The following is a 14,247-nucleotide window of genomic DNA, read 5'->3' on the forward strand; positions in this document are numbered from 1 at the left end:
TGAAGAACACGTCTCAGAGTGTCTGTTTAACTTATTTAAGGTCTTGCGAAATAGTAATGACGTCCACATGTCCGCAAGTTTTGCCCAAAATACACTTAAGGAATGACTGCAGATCTGCTAGCGCCTAATAACGTTAAGGTTTCAAAAATATATACACAAGACATAAAAAAATTGTGTTAACCATGATTTTAGTGTGATAAAATCACTTACAAATCTTTTTTGTGTAACGTTATATCTAATTTTACAACTTTGTTGCCATGACAATGTCAATAAACCTAAAATTACTAGACAAAAAAGACAATTTAAACAACTTTAAAATGTTATTTAAATAGCTCAAATAAAACATGTTTTAACATTGCTTTTATAAAATTATAAGCTTCACATTTCTGCCTTCAAACATCCAAAAATTGCCCCCCCATTCACTTCCATTGCAAGTGCCTCACCGTAACCAACATTTTGCATTTAATTTTTTTTAAAGAAAAGGAGGGATGAGTCGAAATAATTTTGTGTTAACCAACATTGCCACAAATGCTGTCGATTGATCTTAACTTCTATTGAACCCGCACTATTCCTTTAATAAGAAAAGCCCTGTGATGCCATCTGCAGGACAGAGGTTATATTATCGGTCAGTTTTTTGTTGTTTACACAAGACAAATGACAAAGTAAAACCATACACTAACAAGTTATCTTCACTAAAGCCATTTAGTTTTCATCAAAAAAATAACAATCATAAAATAGATTTTTTTACAAATATTGACAGAAACATTGTGTATTCAAAGAATTTAAGTTTAATATGATAAAAAGTACAGAGGAGTTTGGCCGTTTATTTCAACAGACAATAAATATGGACAGAGGTAATGAAGCAGGTGTTCTTAAATCAGACTGATACAGTCAGCAGCAGGTCTCCCTGGGAGCAGTAATGTTTCAGTGTCCCCTTCAATGTAATTTTTTTCTCTCTTTTCTTAACTGGTTAAAGAAAGGATGTCCGATGGCTTGTTCCAGAGTAATCCGTTTCGATGAATCATACTCCATCATCTTTTGAAGGAGGTCAAACAGCAGCTCGTGCTCCGGGGTTTTAGAGGACATATATTGCTGAGCAAGGAGCAGAGTCAATTAAGGTAATCCAAACAATAATATGACTAATTATTATATTCAATACAAATAGTTCCAATCAAGGGCATCAACAGATGTCCAGAAGAAAAAATCCAGAAGATTTATAATTTATGGATTACAAACACAGAGTGATTGAAGAAAAAATATCAAAAGATCACTGGAATTTATCAAGAGAAAAACAACCATTAGTTCAGAGAAAAACTTGCGGCCATGTGTTTTGCACTTTTGCATAAAACTAGTACAAGAATTAAAAAACAACTCTCAGAGGCAAAATACATCATACAAAATGGTTTCCAGGACTAAAACAAATTTGACAACATGTGTTTATTATTTTTTATTTTATTTTTTAATTAGAGCAGTATACAGTGATCCTTACCTTAAGAGGTTTACAGTGTTTTCTCACGTATCTCCCAGCCGAGCTGAGTTCATCCCAGTCCAGTTTATCATGATGCACATAGCGTCGCTTCCTAACAATGAACCACAGTCAACAATAAGTCTCTCTCCCTCTTAATAATAGATGGTTTAGCCTTCATTCAAAAATATAATCTTTTTTTGCATAATAAAAATTAATAAAAAAATTAGCAACTCCTCATCTTTTTAAGCGACTGCACCTGCTTTTCTGGAGTAAGTGAGTAGGTATGGGGCCTAGAACCCGCTCCATCATGGCAAGATGTTCCTTACTGTCATGAGTCTGAAAAGAGAAAGGATTTTCAGTAAGTATGTTTACGACATTTGGTAGAACATGAATGTATGTTACTAAGGGAAACATCCTACCTGAAACAATGTTAACCCTAGATAGAACTCAATAAGTATACAACCCAAACTCCACACGTCACATGAATGGTTCCAGCCCAGTTCTGCCAATAGAGCATTGTGCGATGTTAATGGTGCACTCAGTAATTCTAATCCAATACACTTTTTTTGTAAATTCTGCAAATATCTCCTCACAGAGGAGAGAAGAGCGATGGCAAATCTGGCTGATGCGAACTCCAAGAGGACAAATGGCTGGGAAACAGTCCAAGAGAAAAAGTTCAGATGAATATAAACAAAAAAATAAGGATTATAATAAGTCGAGGGCTAGGAGCCGCGTCAACATCAGTGAGGCTTTTCAGCGGTAGGAAGACCTCAGAGAGCTAAAAGGCTTTGAAGACGGATGCAGAAGTTGCTCTTTTTCTTCTCAATAGGTGGGTAACATTAATTTTGCTATGTTTCACAAAACACATATATGCTGTTGTGATGTTAGAGTTAGTAGCAGGAGAGTTGTGCATGTCTGGAGCTGGTGTGAGTAAAACTGTCTCGCATGCATGAATTTGTGGGCGGAGCTTCCAAAGGAGCACAGAATGGAGGAGTGTGTTTGTTTTGGCAGATGAGTTTGAATATCAACAGTGCTTCTCAGGAATCGCTGAGTGCACCTCAATCAGCAATACATTACCATATTTCAGTGCATTCACAAACAGCATAAACATATTGTGTTTACAGTCTTGTTAATATTCTCAAACTTTAGAAATATTACAGAGTAACCAGCTCACCTAAAATAACTTCAGGAGCTCTGTAGTGGCGAGTTGACACCACAGAGGTGTGATGCTCGTGGTCATATGTAGCATTCCCAAAGTCTACTACTTTGACATCCAACCTCTTCAAGGTCCTCTCATCTCGTTTCTGTAACATCATAGTAGTTACAATAATTACTGCAAAAACAATGTAATTATTCATGATGGTTCATGATGTCATTACTCACCATCTTGGAGTTATATTCCATGTCGTAGGTGGAGTCCACAAAGAGAATATTTTCAGGCTTAAGGTCAGTGTGCGTCATCTTATTTTGATGCAGAACTAATGGAAAAGAACTATAATTTATCACTTGAGTGTATAATGCATTTTATAATCATTATTTAATTATGATTTATTAAGGTGGGTTAATGCCTCATGAGGGGTAGTGTTTCGATAACAGGAATTTCTTTTAGTATCCTTACAGTTTACACATCTATACTCACAGCGCACAGCCCTAAAGATCTGATCTGCCATACATCTGATCTGATCCACTGAGAAGGGCATGAATCCATTCTCCTTAAGAAAGTCATATGTGCTCAGTCCCAACAGCTCAAACACTATACAGATGTGGCCATGGTGATCAAACCAGTCCAGCATCCGAACACAGGCACTGGGGGGAGAAGGCATATACTGTAGGTAACTGATTATTAGTCAAAGTGTGTTTACCTAAATTCCACTAGGGATGGGATAGAATGGTTCTCACAATTCGGTTCATTATAAAATATGAGGTTTATGATTCAATATAATCTCAGTTCAATATTATAAAATGACAGAAAAGTTAAAAAAAATGTGTGCAAAATGCACATTATAATTTCCCATCAAAATGAAGTTCTTTAATGCACAATATAAATGCTAAAAATAAAAGTTCCTCATTTAAGAAAATAAATGTAAAATATTTAAATGTGATAAATCACATGTTTTGAAATCGTGATTAAATGCAATATCTTTGTAAACAGGAGTGGACAAAACATGCTTCATCCAGATGTATATTTCAGTCATCCACACAAAATCTACCCAATCAACAGACCAACCAACAACCAAAAATGAACAGCACAACTCAAATGATGTTCAAAATATGGTAGTTGTAGGTTTACAGGATTTATTTGCTTCTTTTTATGGAGTTTTGACAGACATAGTCTTCCCAGGAACACAGTGGAATTAAATAGCTCTGGTCATGTGACTATTTGCACCAATCCAGCAAAAAAGTCTGCACTGTCATTTATAATTGACAACTCGGTCTAAAAAACATCAAAAACATATTTTAGGCCCCGATCAAATTTGTAACCAGTGGAATTAAATGGGTTAATGACAGTGTAGATTACCTGCAGGGTTCAGCAATGTCTCCAACTTCTGCATTGGCTAGTGTACTATCAAACATTTGTTTGTGCCCTAAGCAGATTGCGTAATATGCATATAGGGAGCGAGGGTACAGATTACCAGCTAACGTAATCCCTGCTGCTGTCTCCAAAGTTCTGTCAGAAACTCCACCGGCTGCCTTAACTAGCACGTTATATGTTATTCAAGGACCCGGTAGCAATCGCTGAAAACAGATGATTGCATCCCACTCACACCACACAACTTTTGCCTCACACTCACATCACGCCTCACAGTGCAAGGCAGGGGTTCAAATGGCAGCTGTCTCACCGCTGCAGTCATGTTACAAAGTTCCGAGCTCTATCTGTGCTTTGCGGCATGTTCGTTCTGCTGTGCTAAATTGATAGGCTCAGGCATCAGCATAATGTCTCCCAATATCTGTTTTCCCGATGGTCAATGCATGTGGCATTAGCAGTTATTTATATGAACTACGGTTTATACAAAGGGTAATATTATGCTTTGACGGCATCTCACAGACTCCCGCAAACTGTGTTCCGGTTTATTAAAGAGTGAGAGAAGTCTCTCTGCATCTGTGAGATTAAGAATCATTTTTATTATTAACATTTTATCTGACTGTAAAGAACACAAAGATTATTAATAGTCAAATTATTCAATGAAAGTGGAATGCAGGATTCTCATCTTTGATGGACACACATTACATGGAAGAAATGTTCTATTTTAATCTCAAGCACTCTGTTTGTTGGTCACGATGCAAGTCTCTATATATGTATGTGTCTGTGTGCATGTCTGTCAGCGTGTGTGGGACTAGAGCGAAAGAGAGAGAGGGTGCAAGGGTGATTTTCAACTGAAATTTAAACAAATGTAGGATATTATAGACATTGTCATTCTTATCCGATGTACTTGTCTTTGTTTTAATAGGTTATTTTGCCATTGTAGCCTGTACAGCTCTTTGAACTAACTGAAATAATTTGCCGAAGCGATATAGAACAGGGTTCCCACTCTTTTCAAGCCACAATTTTCCAGGATATTTTACAAGTGTAATATTTAAGCAAAAACACATGTCAATTTAAAAAAAGCTTTTATTTTTGCTGTTTCTGTGTGTATTTGACAGAAATTTCTCGCCTCCAGATAAGCAGTATCAGCTGACCCTGATCGTTGAATTACTGAAAATTAATTCACATTCCGAGATGTTAAAGCCGAATCATCCCCCTATGAACCCAGAGACTGTTATCATTGTCTAAAGTTTAGAACTCACAGGGATGCAAACTTACGAGGGTCCAAAAAGTTGAGACGATCACTAATATTATTCTGTTTCACAAATATGTTTGGATTCAATAACACAGTGTAAAAAAAAAATTCCTGGGTAGTAATGTTGTTTCCTAATTGCTTATGCCTCAAAAGTATTGAAAATGGCTATTATTCCCCACAAACTTTGCTTTTGTTACCAAGACAGTGATATTTTGAAATGTACCTATTTTCCAGAGCATTCCAGATAGATTCAGTGCCGAATAAACTTGGAGTTACTGGAATATAAATAGTAGTATAAATACAGTGGATACATATCAAGACCTTGCTGGATGCCTTGAAGTATGAGGAGTATGGCTAGGAGGTCAAAGGAGACTTAAATATGGTGGCATTCCTGATGGGTCTCAAAGGCAGTTTTACCAGGTTTCCCTGCTATCTTTGTTTAAGGGACAGCATGGACACAAAAGGTGCACTACCACAGTTGGGACTGGATACAACGGACCGAGTTCTCTGTGGGGAGGAACAATGTCAAGTGGGAGCCACTGTTGGACCCCGGAAGGTGCCCATGCCACCACTGAACATCAAATTGAACAATTATGAACAATTTGTCAGTGCTCTTGATAAGGAATCGGCAGCCTTCAAGTACCTTCAAGACCTCTTCCCTAAGCTGTCTGAGGCAAAGGTCAAAGTCGGTGTCTTCGTTGGACCAACCACAGATAAAGAAGATCCTGGAGTGCAATAAATTCCCCAAGAAGCTCACTAGTAAGGAGAAAACGGCTTGGAACAGCTTTGTTGCCATGGTTCAGGGCTTCCTGGCAATCACAAGGCCAAAAACTATGTGGAGCTGGTTGAAACTCTGGTGAAGAGCTACGGCACAATGGGCTGTAGGATGTCCCTCAAAGTCCATATCCTTGATGCTCATCTTGATAAATTCAAGGAGGACATGGGAGCACACTCAGAGGAGAAAGTAGAGCGCTTCTATCAGGATATACTGGATTTGAATGCCGCTAACAAGGACAGTATAAAGAGAACATGATGGGAGACTACATTTGGGGGCTGATTCGTGAAAGTGATTTGCAGTATAATCAAACTACTCGCTTCTAAATCTTTTGTAGTCATTTTTGTATTACTTTAGTATAAATACATTTTAATTTGGATTCATATGTTGTTTTTCCTGACTTTATGTGAACGAAAAGACTGTTTGCCCGTTTTCTCATTGGAAATAAATACATTTCAAAATATCACTGTCCTGGTCACAAAAGCAAAGTTTGTGGGGTATAAAATCCATTTTCTATACTTATGATGCATAAGCAAATAGGAAATAACTCTTACTACCCAGGAAGAAACATTCTGTTACATTGTGTAATTGATTAATTTACTGACCCCTTCTGGAGATGTCACTAGGTGGCAACAAATTAAAGTCGAAAGTGCTATGAGCAAGTCATTGAGTCATTTGAAATGTTCACGACCAAAATCTGCCAAGAGACTTTATAGTGTTTAAGCATTATAAGAACAAAGCAGATCTATAATTTCCACTCAAGTTTGTGAACTGCCGAGCATTACTTTTCATCCAAAAAGACAACAATGGTCTAATAATAATAATGTGTATCAATAACATCCTTACCTTCTACATTATAAAAATGTGCATGTCAAATCTACTGACTTCAGAAGAATGTTTAAGTATTATAAAAACAAAGCAGATGTACTGTATCATTTTCCTACAGTATTTCAACTGCTGAACATGACTTATCAGAATAGACAACAATAGCACAATAACAATCATTTTGAGTTTCAATAATGTCCCTTCGCGGTTAAGTGCATTTCACATGAGTTGAGTCGAGGCGTCAAAGCTCCGCTAAACACCAGTGTCGAGCGGCACTTCGTCCTCCACATTAGGGTACCTACACACTAACTAAAGTTTATGCTGCATCAGAGAATGCTGCGATTGCACAGATTTCAAAGGGGATGGTACGTTGGATGGACAAAGAGGGAAATTATGAGACGTTCAACATCTCTTCATAAATTTCAACCATTTTAAAATGTTTAATGTAGCTTTGTACTCTCAAAGACATAATTTGTGAGACAAAACGTGTGAAAATCACTTTGGTGTGAAGTTGGAGCTCAGTTGGTCAGTACAAGTACCAGGTCATTCAGTGTGTTTATGAATGAGAAGTTTCACAAATGAGCTTCTTACTTCGCATGCGCCACTGAGGCAAGGTACGCGATTGGTCTTAGCTGCAACCAATCAAGAGATCTGCCTCGGTTGGACCACGATTGCCAAACTCACAATTTGAGTTACGAGAGTTACTTTACGAGTCAACACTCAACTAATATGGACAGAAAACATGGAAGTTCTTGAAAAGAAAACTATCAACGATGGTTATGTGGGACAGTGGGATAGAGGTGTGCAGTTGGGTTTGTTAAATTGTAAAAAAGTGTGCCGTGGCAGAAAAAGGGTTGGAAATCACTGATTTAGGTATTTTTCCAATATTCCATGACTTGCAAAAATTCAGGTTTTCCAGGACACATGAGAACCCTGTAGAACTGTTACGTGGTCAAGACCTGGATCTACTTCATAACCGTCTGTTTACTGGAAAATAATTGCACACCTTAGAACATCTGTCAACCAATCAGAATCAAGTATTCAACAGACCCTTGGTATGGCAAATAACCTTAGGAACACAAAAGCATTTCCTAGCCTCAAGTCAGATACTCACAATCTCTTATCACCATCAAGCGAGTTTATCCGCTCAAGCACATTTACTTCTGACATGGCTGCTTCCCGATAGCGCTCAATATTTTTGATGATCTTCAGGGCCACTCTTGCACTACCTCTGAAAATAAAGCACATTCACAGGTTAAAATGTGCATGAACTCACAACAGAGACAAATAATACTCTGACTTATAGAATGCTTACTTTGAATGGTCGAGGCACTCCACCACTTTTCCAAAGGCTCCTTCGCCTAGGGTGCCTACAATCTCAACTATAAACAGGATAAAAAAAAACAGTCATAAGTACAGCTTCATGGCATGGATACAACATATAAAAGCAAATTTATAGTACTACTGGGGACTCAGAACTTTGACAAATTCATTGAATTTATATCATAATAATTGAGAATTAAAGTCTCAATTTAAGTTTCACACATGACAGTTAAATTCATAGTGGTTAAATTTAGAAGTTTTCAAAAGTCCCCATTTTACCCCCAAGTGTAACCTGAATTCTCCCACTAATAGACACATAACAGACAGTTTTTAGAGAGAAAGGTATGTGTTCTATACATCTTGCTCTTAGCATGTCTCCATTGTGATAGACCAGGTGACCCTCCTCATCATCCTCAATACTCTTGATTCTTTTCCTGCGATGACTTCTCTGGAGGAGGGGGAAGGGACGTTCATTGGCACCAGCATCACCATCAAACACCAGAATCAGGACCGTACACGCCATTCATTCATTCAGCGAGGGTGAGGGTTGATGAAGGGGAGGGAGTGATTTGGACCCGTTCAAAACCCCACGCCAGGCCACAGCAGCAGCAAATTCAAATTCATCGCCAAGCAACGGCACAGGGCCACCATAGTGTGTGTTACAGAAGAAAGACATGGCAACACATTTTCAGACAAGAAACAATGAAGTGCACTAAAGAACAGCTAAGTCACGACCCTCAATTTGTGCAGCCAATGAGTGAAGTTCAAGTGAATGACTCCTTGTCACTTTCTACATTCATGATCTTTTTAGAAAGACAGCAAAAATAAATGTAGTGACATTGACAAAATATATATATTTTTGAAGCAGGAATAGAATGAGAAATTTTTTACCGAGTCTGAGCAGGGACTGCGGTGGTGTGATTGCTGGCGTTCTCTACTGCTGCGCCGACTCCGCCCACTCCGTGCGGACGACTTGCTGTAGTGGTTCCCGTTTTTCTCTCTCTCAGTCTCACTGACCTGCTCCACCTGTCCCCCACAATCACCATGTTCTGGATCGGCCTCTCTGGCCCTGCGCTCACGGAACTCCAGCCTCTTTGTGCTTATGTGACACCTGTCAATTAAACAGAACAGACATTAAGAAAGACACCCCTCCACATAAAATGACAATGGGTTTTCGATAGCAAAAAAGAAAATTATAGGTCCCGCTCCCTTTGGTGCAATTTATTGACCCTTTCACCAAGGGAATGCTGTATCATGATCTGCTGGGTGCTGAAAATCATCAAGTGCCTTCTCGAAAGTAAGGAGTCCACGAGCAAGGCTATACTTAGAAACAAGCTTTGAGAGAGAGGTTATGAGTGAAGGCGATGCTTTAACCTGTCAATGTTGCAGCAGTAAATCAGTTAGGAGGATGTTTGAGCTGATGGCATGGCGGAATCCAGTGTCTGATTTAAACAACTTGCATTCCAAATCACAGAACATTCTGCCGTTATGCTATAGGTTGACAACTACATAACAGCAACTGGAGGCCCTCTTGATTTATATTATGAACCGTTACAGGCTATAAGATCTGTTAAAAGAATATCTGAAACATTCTGCATGGAGTGCTTTAAGAAAAAATATTCCCTGTAGTAATGACATGCATATTTACAAGGCTTTTGTTTGAAAATGTCACGTGAAAGATGCGTGGGCTGACTGTCTCGGAAGCAGAGGCAACTGACATTTGTCCACTGCCACACGGATTGAGGGGAGAACGGTGTCATCACAAGGACCTAGAGAGCATTGGGTATTGGGCATGCCAAATTGAGGAGAAAAGGGGACTGAATACACCCCAAATTTTTTTCTGCATGGCACGTCAACTAGGGATGCACCAATACCACTTTTTATCTTCCGATCCAATATCGGAAATCTCAGTATCGACCAAGACCAATCCCAAGTCGATACCAGTGTTGTTTTTTTTGCATAATCAGTTTAGAAGGGGCGGCTGTGGCTCAGGTGGTAGAGCGGATCAGCTGCTAATAGCAGGGTTGGCGGATCGATTCCCGACCCACATGACTCCACATGCTGAAGTGTCCTTGGGCAAGACACTGAACCCCAAGTTGCTCCCAATGGCAGGCTAGCGCCTTGCATGGCAGCTCTGCCGTCATTGGTGTGTGAGTGTGAATGGGTGATTGGGATTTGGTAACCTCTAAGGTTAAAAAAAAGCACTATATAAGTGCAGACCATTTACTAGAATATCTTTACATTATTGTGTGGAACTAATTGGGAGTACTCTTTTAATATGTAAAGAAACACAAACCTATTTACTGAGAAATACTAAACCGTAATAATGAGCCTTTAAAATATTATTTTAACAGACGATGACCTTGGGATCAATGATGGTCCATGTCATGATGATATTTGGCTTGTTTTCCAATCAATCTATTAAATTATTATTATTAGACTATTATTATTATAAAATTTTGCTTTGAGTTCAGTTCCCTTTATTTCCACAGAGCAGTTTATTGTGAACGAACTCTGCAGCCTGTAAAATAATACAAACCATATAAAATAGTACAAAAACACATTCACCTCGAACCATGATTTATATTACAGTGATTATTATCATCATTATATGCCTGCGTGTTTAGACATATCTTGCCTGTCTATAGACAGGCAAGAGATATATATATATATATATATATATATATATATATATACATACACACATATATATACACACACACACATATTTATGTATTATCACTTTATTATTTATTTATTTGCTTTTTCCGTTTCATTTGGAGAGCAATTTGAATTTAGAAATGTATTTGATTTAAGTTTTTCATTTTCATAATTATTTAATTTTCAATGCAAAAATCAATAAAGCAAGAATATTCACTAATCCCTCAGCCCGAGGTTTCCGATGTAATTGGATATATATATATTGTGAAGGAGGGAACAAAACGAATGTATTCCCACACATGATATATTTTCCTGGATAACGAAATACCAGATGGGTAGAGAATGCACAGATGAAGTTTCTTTGCCAGAGAGATGTTCATAACTGTTGTAAAGCCATCTTTCAAAAAGTTGAACAACACATTTTAAATGCACTTATTTTTTCCAGTTTAATTTGAACTTTTAGTTAAAATAAATAAAAAATAATGTTCAAAGTTTAAAATCAAGGTGTCTTGCTTTGTGTAAACTTAATCCTAACCATGTTTACCGAACATTATCCCATAGCACCACCTAGCGTCCAACCAGCGGTAATGGTTCTTGCGGAGTTCACAGTTCTTGCTGAGTTTTTTTTCCCTGACCAAATTATTGATAAAAGGATTGTTTAGGAACCAGTATCGAAGTCAAAATATCAGTATAGAAAATTTTTGAATGATACCCTGCCCTAGCCAGGACCCATGGTTTCCCAGCAGAACATTGCCCAGAGCATCACAGTGCCTCTGCTGGCCTGCCTTTCCACAGGTAAACAACACACATGCATCCAGCATTCACATAATCTAAAAGAAAATATAATTCATTAAATCAAGCCACCTTCTTCCATTGCCCCATGGTCCAGTTCAGACACTCATGTGCCAATTGTAGGCGCTTTCGGCGGTGGATGGGGTCAGCATGGGCACTCTGACCGGTCTGGGGCTACGCAGCAAGCAGTAGCTCTTAAATGGGATCGGACCAGACGGGCTAGGCTTCGCTCCCCACATGCATCAATGAGGCATGACCCTATCACAGGTATACTAGTTGTTGTTACTCCTTGGACCACTTTTGGTAGGTACTAACCACTGCATACCAGGAAAACCCAACAAGACCTAGAGTTTTGGAGATGCTCTGACCCAGTCTTCTAGACATCACAATTTGGCCCTTGTCAAAGTCACCCAGTTTCTTATGCTTGCCCATTTTTCCTGCTTCCAACACATGAAATTTAAGAACTGACTGTTCACTTGATGCCTGATATACCCCTTGACAGGTGCCATTGTAACGAGATAACAAATGTTATTAATTTCACCTGCCGGTGGTTTTAATGTTGTGCAATCAAATTACATTGTGTGAATGCACGCGCACATTAAAAATTTTATAATTTTTTGACTACAAATTTTCCCACACTTTTCTCCGTTCTGACAAAATGAACTTTTGCCCAAGCTTCCTAAATTCATGATGTAGTTATGTACAAAAATAAAATAAAAGCATGGTAAAATAAATACCTTCATCTCAGATGGCAAAGGCTTTGAAGCAGGGACCAGTGTGGGAGAAATGTATAAAGTATTGCCATTGAAAGAAATACACTAGAGCTCAACACTAGAGTTCAGCACTATTTTTCATTGAGTGAAAATTTTGTACATATTATAAATTTTTTTTAAATTATTGGCCGATTAATCGGCCATCTGCCTGTTTTCCCTCTTTAGTTATCAGTATCGGCAAACCCCACTATCAGTCAACCTCTACTCACAACATACATATTGGTACCAATCCTACTGACAATCTCAATGTCAGAATAATTTTACATCAGCGAGATTCACTGAATTCTTGGCACTGATTCGGACTGAGTCAGGACCATTTGCAGCATCTGTCATCCTGACAGTTTGTCACTGAATCCAAGAACATGCTATAGTATATCATGAAAGAAACAAAGTTGACAGCTCTAATCCAACCACAAACCTAACAAACAAGCTGCATTCAAACAGACAGAAAAACAGAGAACATTTCACACATCTTTAAAGTGAATACTCTTGATTAATTTACCTCTCGTAAGTTTTGTAGTGATGATGCCGACCAGGCTGCCTCTCTATGTCCCCGCTCTTGGAGCTGCGCCTCGGTCTCTTGTGCACCTCCACTCTCTCCTCCCAGCTATACTCCGTAATCCAGTCACCCGGAGAGCGCATCCGCTTAGATCGCCGCATCTGACCACACCAGAATAGAAAAAATATCCAAGTTATAAAAAAATCGACACGGAAACAGTATCCAGGAACATTCCCTTCACCCGCCGAGTTGTATAATTCAATACAGCCGAAGAGATGCCAGGTCACTGCTCCAACTCACAACAGTGTTATGGTTGTTTTGACCAGTTAGAACCGAGTTGGAGTAAACACGTGTTAACGGATATTTCATATTTTATTTACAGAATATTTAACAATTAGGTTTAGTTACCTCTATATTAATGTTTGGCCTAATCCTCATCCTGGAAGTTTGAACGTAATGTTCCTCAATTAATGTGCATGTGATGTACTGATAAGATCAGGAGAACATGTGATTTCTGTAAACTCTCATAAGTAGCAAGAGTTTGTTTACATTCGCTGTTTAAATGGAATTACTGGAATAATGGTTGCCTGGTAACAAAGAGCTGGCGAGTTAGCTACCGCCCTTCTGTCTCACATATAAACCCACTCACCTCAGCGGAGTCATATTGACAGAAGACTGTCCAATTTCAGAATAACATATATAATTGTAACGTGACAAAATATGCAAACAGTCGGGTAATACACGGTCTTTTCACAAGTGTTTATCTTGGTCAGCTAGTGGGTTAGCTTTCACACAAACACGAACTATATGTAACCCACAGCAGTTCATTACTGCCTAGCGCTAATGAAAACTTGTAAAATAAAGTATTATGTTACATATTTAAACTTAAAATACACTGACCTTTCACCCTTAACTTCAGCTCGTGAAATTAGACGCTGTTTTTTCAGTGGATAACTACACTCCACAACTGTTTATGACTTCCGCTCTACACTTTTCCGGTTACGGCGTCTATGTCAATGGCTAGCGAGGGTAACACTCTCGCAGCCTAAGTCTCGCGAGAGTGTCATTCGGTATGACCAGAGCCAGAGCCATATTTAAAGATAGAGTTGCGACAACTCCATTGACTCCAATGGAACGTTTTTTTTTTTTTACAGCAATTGCGGCTCGTGGAGCCTCTCAATAGTTCCCGGAAGTAGCAGCAAACACCGTAGAGATGCATCAGAACAAACCGTTTGCGACGCACTTTTAAAAGGTGAGACGTTTAAAGAATAATATTATCTTATTCTGTATATTATCAGTACATCTAAATAAAAATAACTTGTAAATTAAAACCTTATAGTTGTATTACTCAT

At 38.5% G+C, this 14,247-nt stretch overlaps 1 protein-coding gene across 2 annotated transcripts; it reads right to left on the reverse strand.

Annotated features, from left to right (window-relative positions):
- Nucleotides 1-651: 651 nt before the first annotated feature.
- On the reverse strand, nucleotides 652-13,905 carry LOC127628066 (dual specificity protein kinase CLK4-like). 2 transcript variants are annotated; one of them, XM_052104741.1, is made up of 13 exons: nucleotides 13,796-13,905; nucleotides 12,899-13,056; nucleotides 9,062-9,281; nucleotides 8,528-8,618; nucleotides 8,163-8,229; nucleotides 7,962-8,078; nucleotides 3,108-3,274; nucleotides 2,852-2,946; nucleotides 2,643-2,772; nucleotides 1,888-1,970; nucleotides 1,725-1,804; nucleotides 1,490-1,580; nucleotides 652-1,092 (listed from the first exon to the last, which is right to left on the reverse strand). In XM_052104741.1, the coding sequence occupies exons 2-13, from the start codon at nucleotides 13,054-13,056 to the stop codon at nucleotides 937-939; spliced, it is 1,455 nt and encodes a 484-aa protein (XP_051960701.1). In that variant the 5' UTR covers nucleotides 13,796-13,905; the 3' UTR covers nucleotides 652-936. The 2 variants fall into 2 exon arrangements, with proteins under 2 accessions (XP_051960701.1, XP_051960702.1); XM_052104742.1 differs by lacking the exons at nucleotides 8,528-8,618; nucleotides 12,899-13,056; nucleotides 13,796-13,905 and having other exon boundaries at nucleotides 654-1,092; nucleotides 9,062-9,202.
- Nucleotides 13,906-14,247: the final 342 nt, after the last annotated feature.

The sequence above is a fragment of the Xyrauchen texanus genome, chromosome 34 (genome assembly GCF_025860055.1).
Source record: "Xyrauchen texanus isolate HMW12.3.18 chromosome 34, RBS_HiC_50CHRs, whole genome shotgun sequence".
Taxonomy (NCBI): Eukaryota; Metazoa; Chordata; class Actinopteri; order Cypriniformes; family Catostomidae; genus Xyrauchen; species Xyrauchen texanus.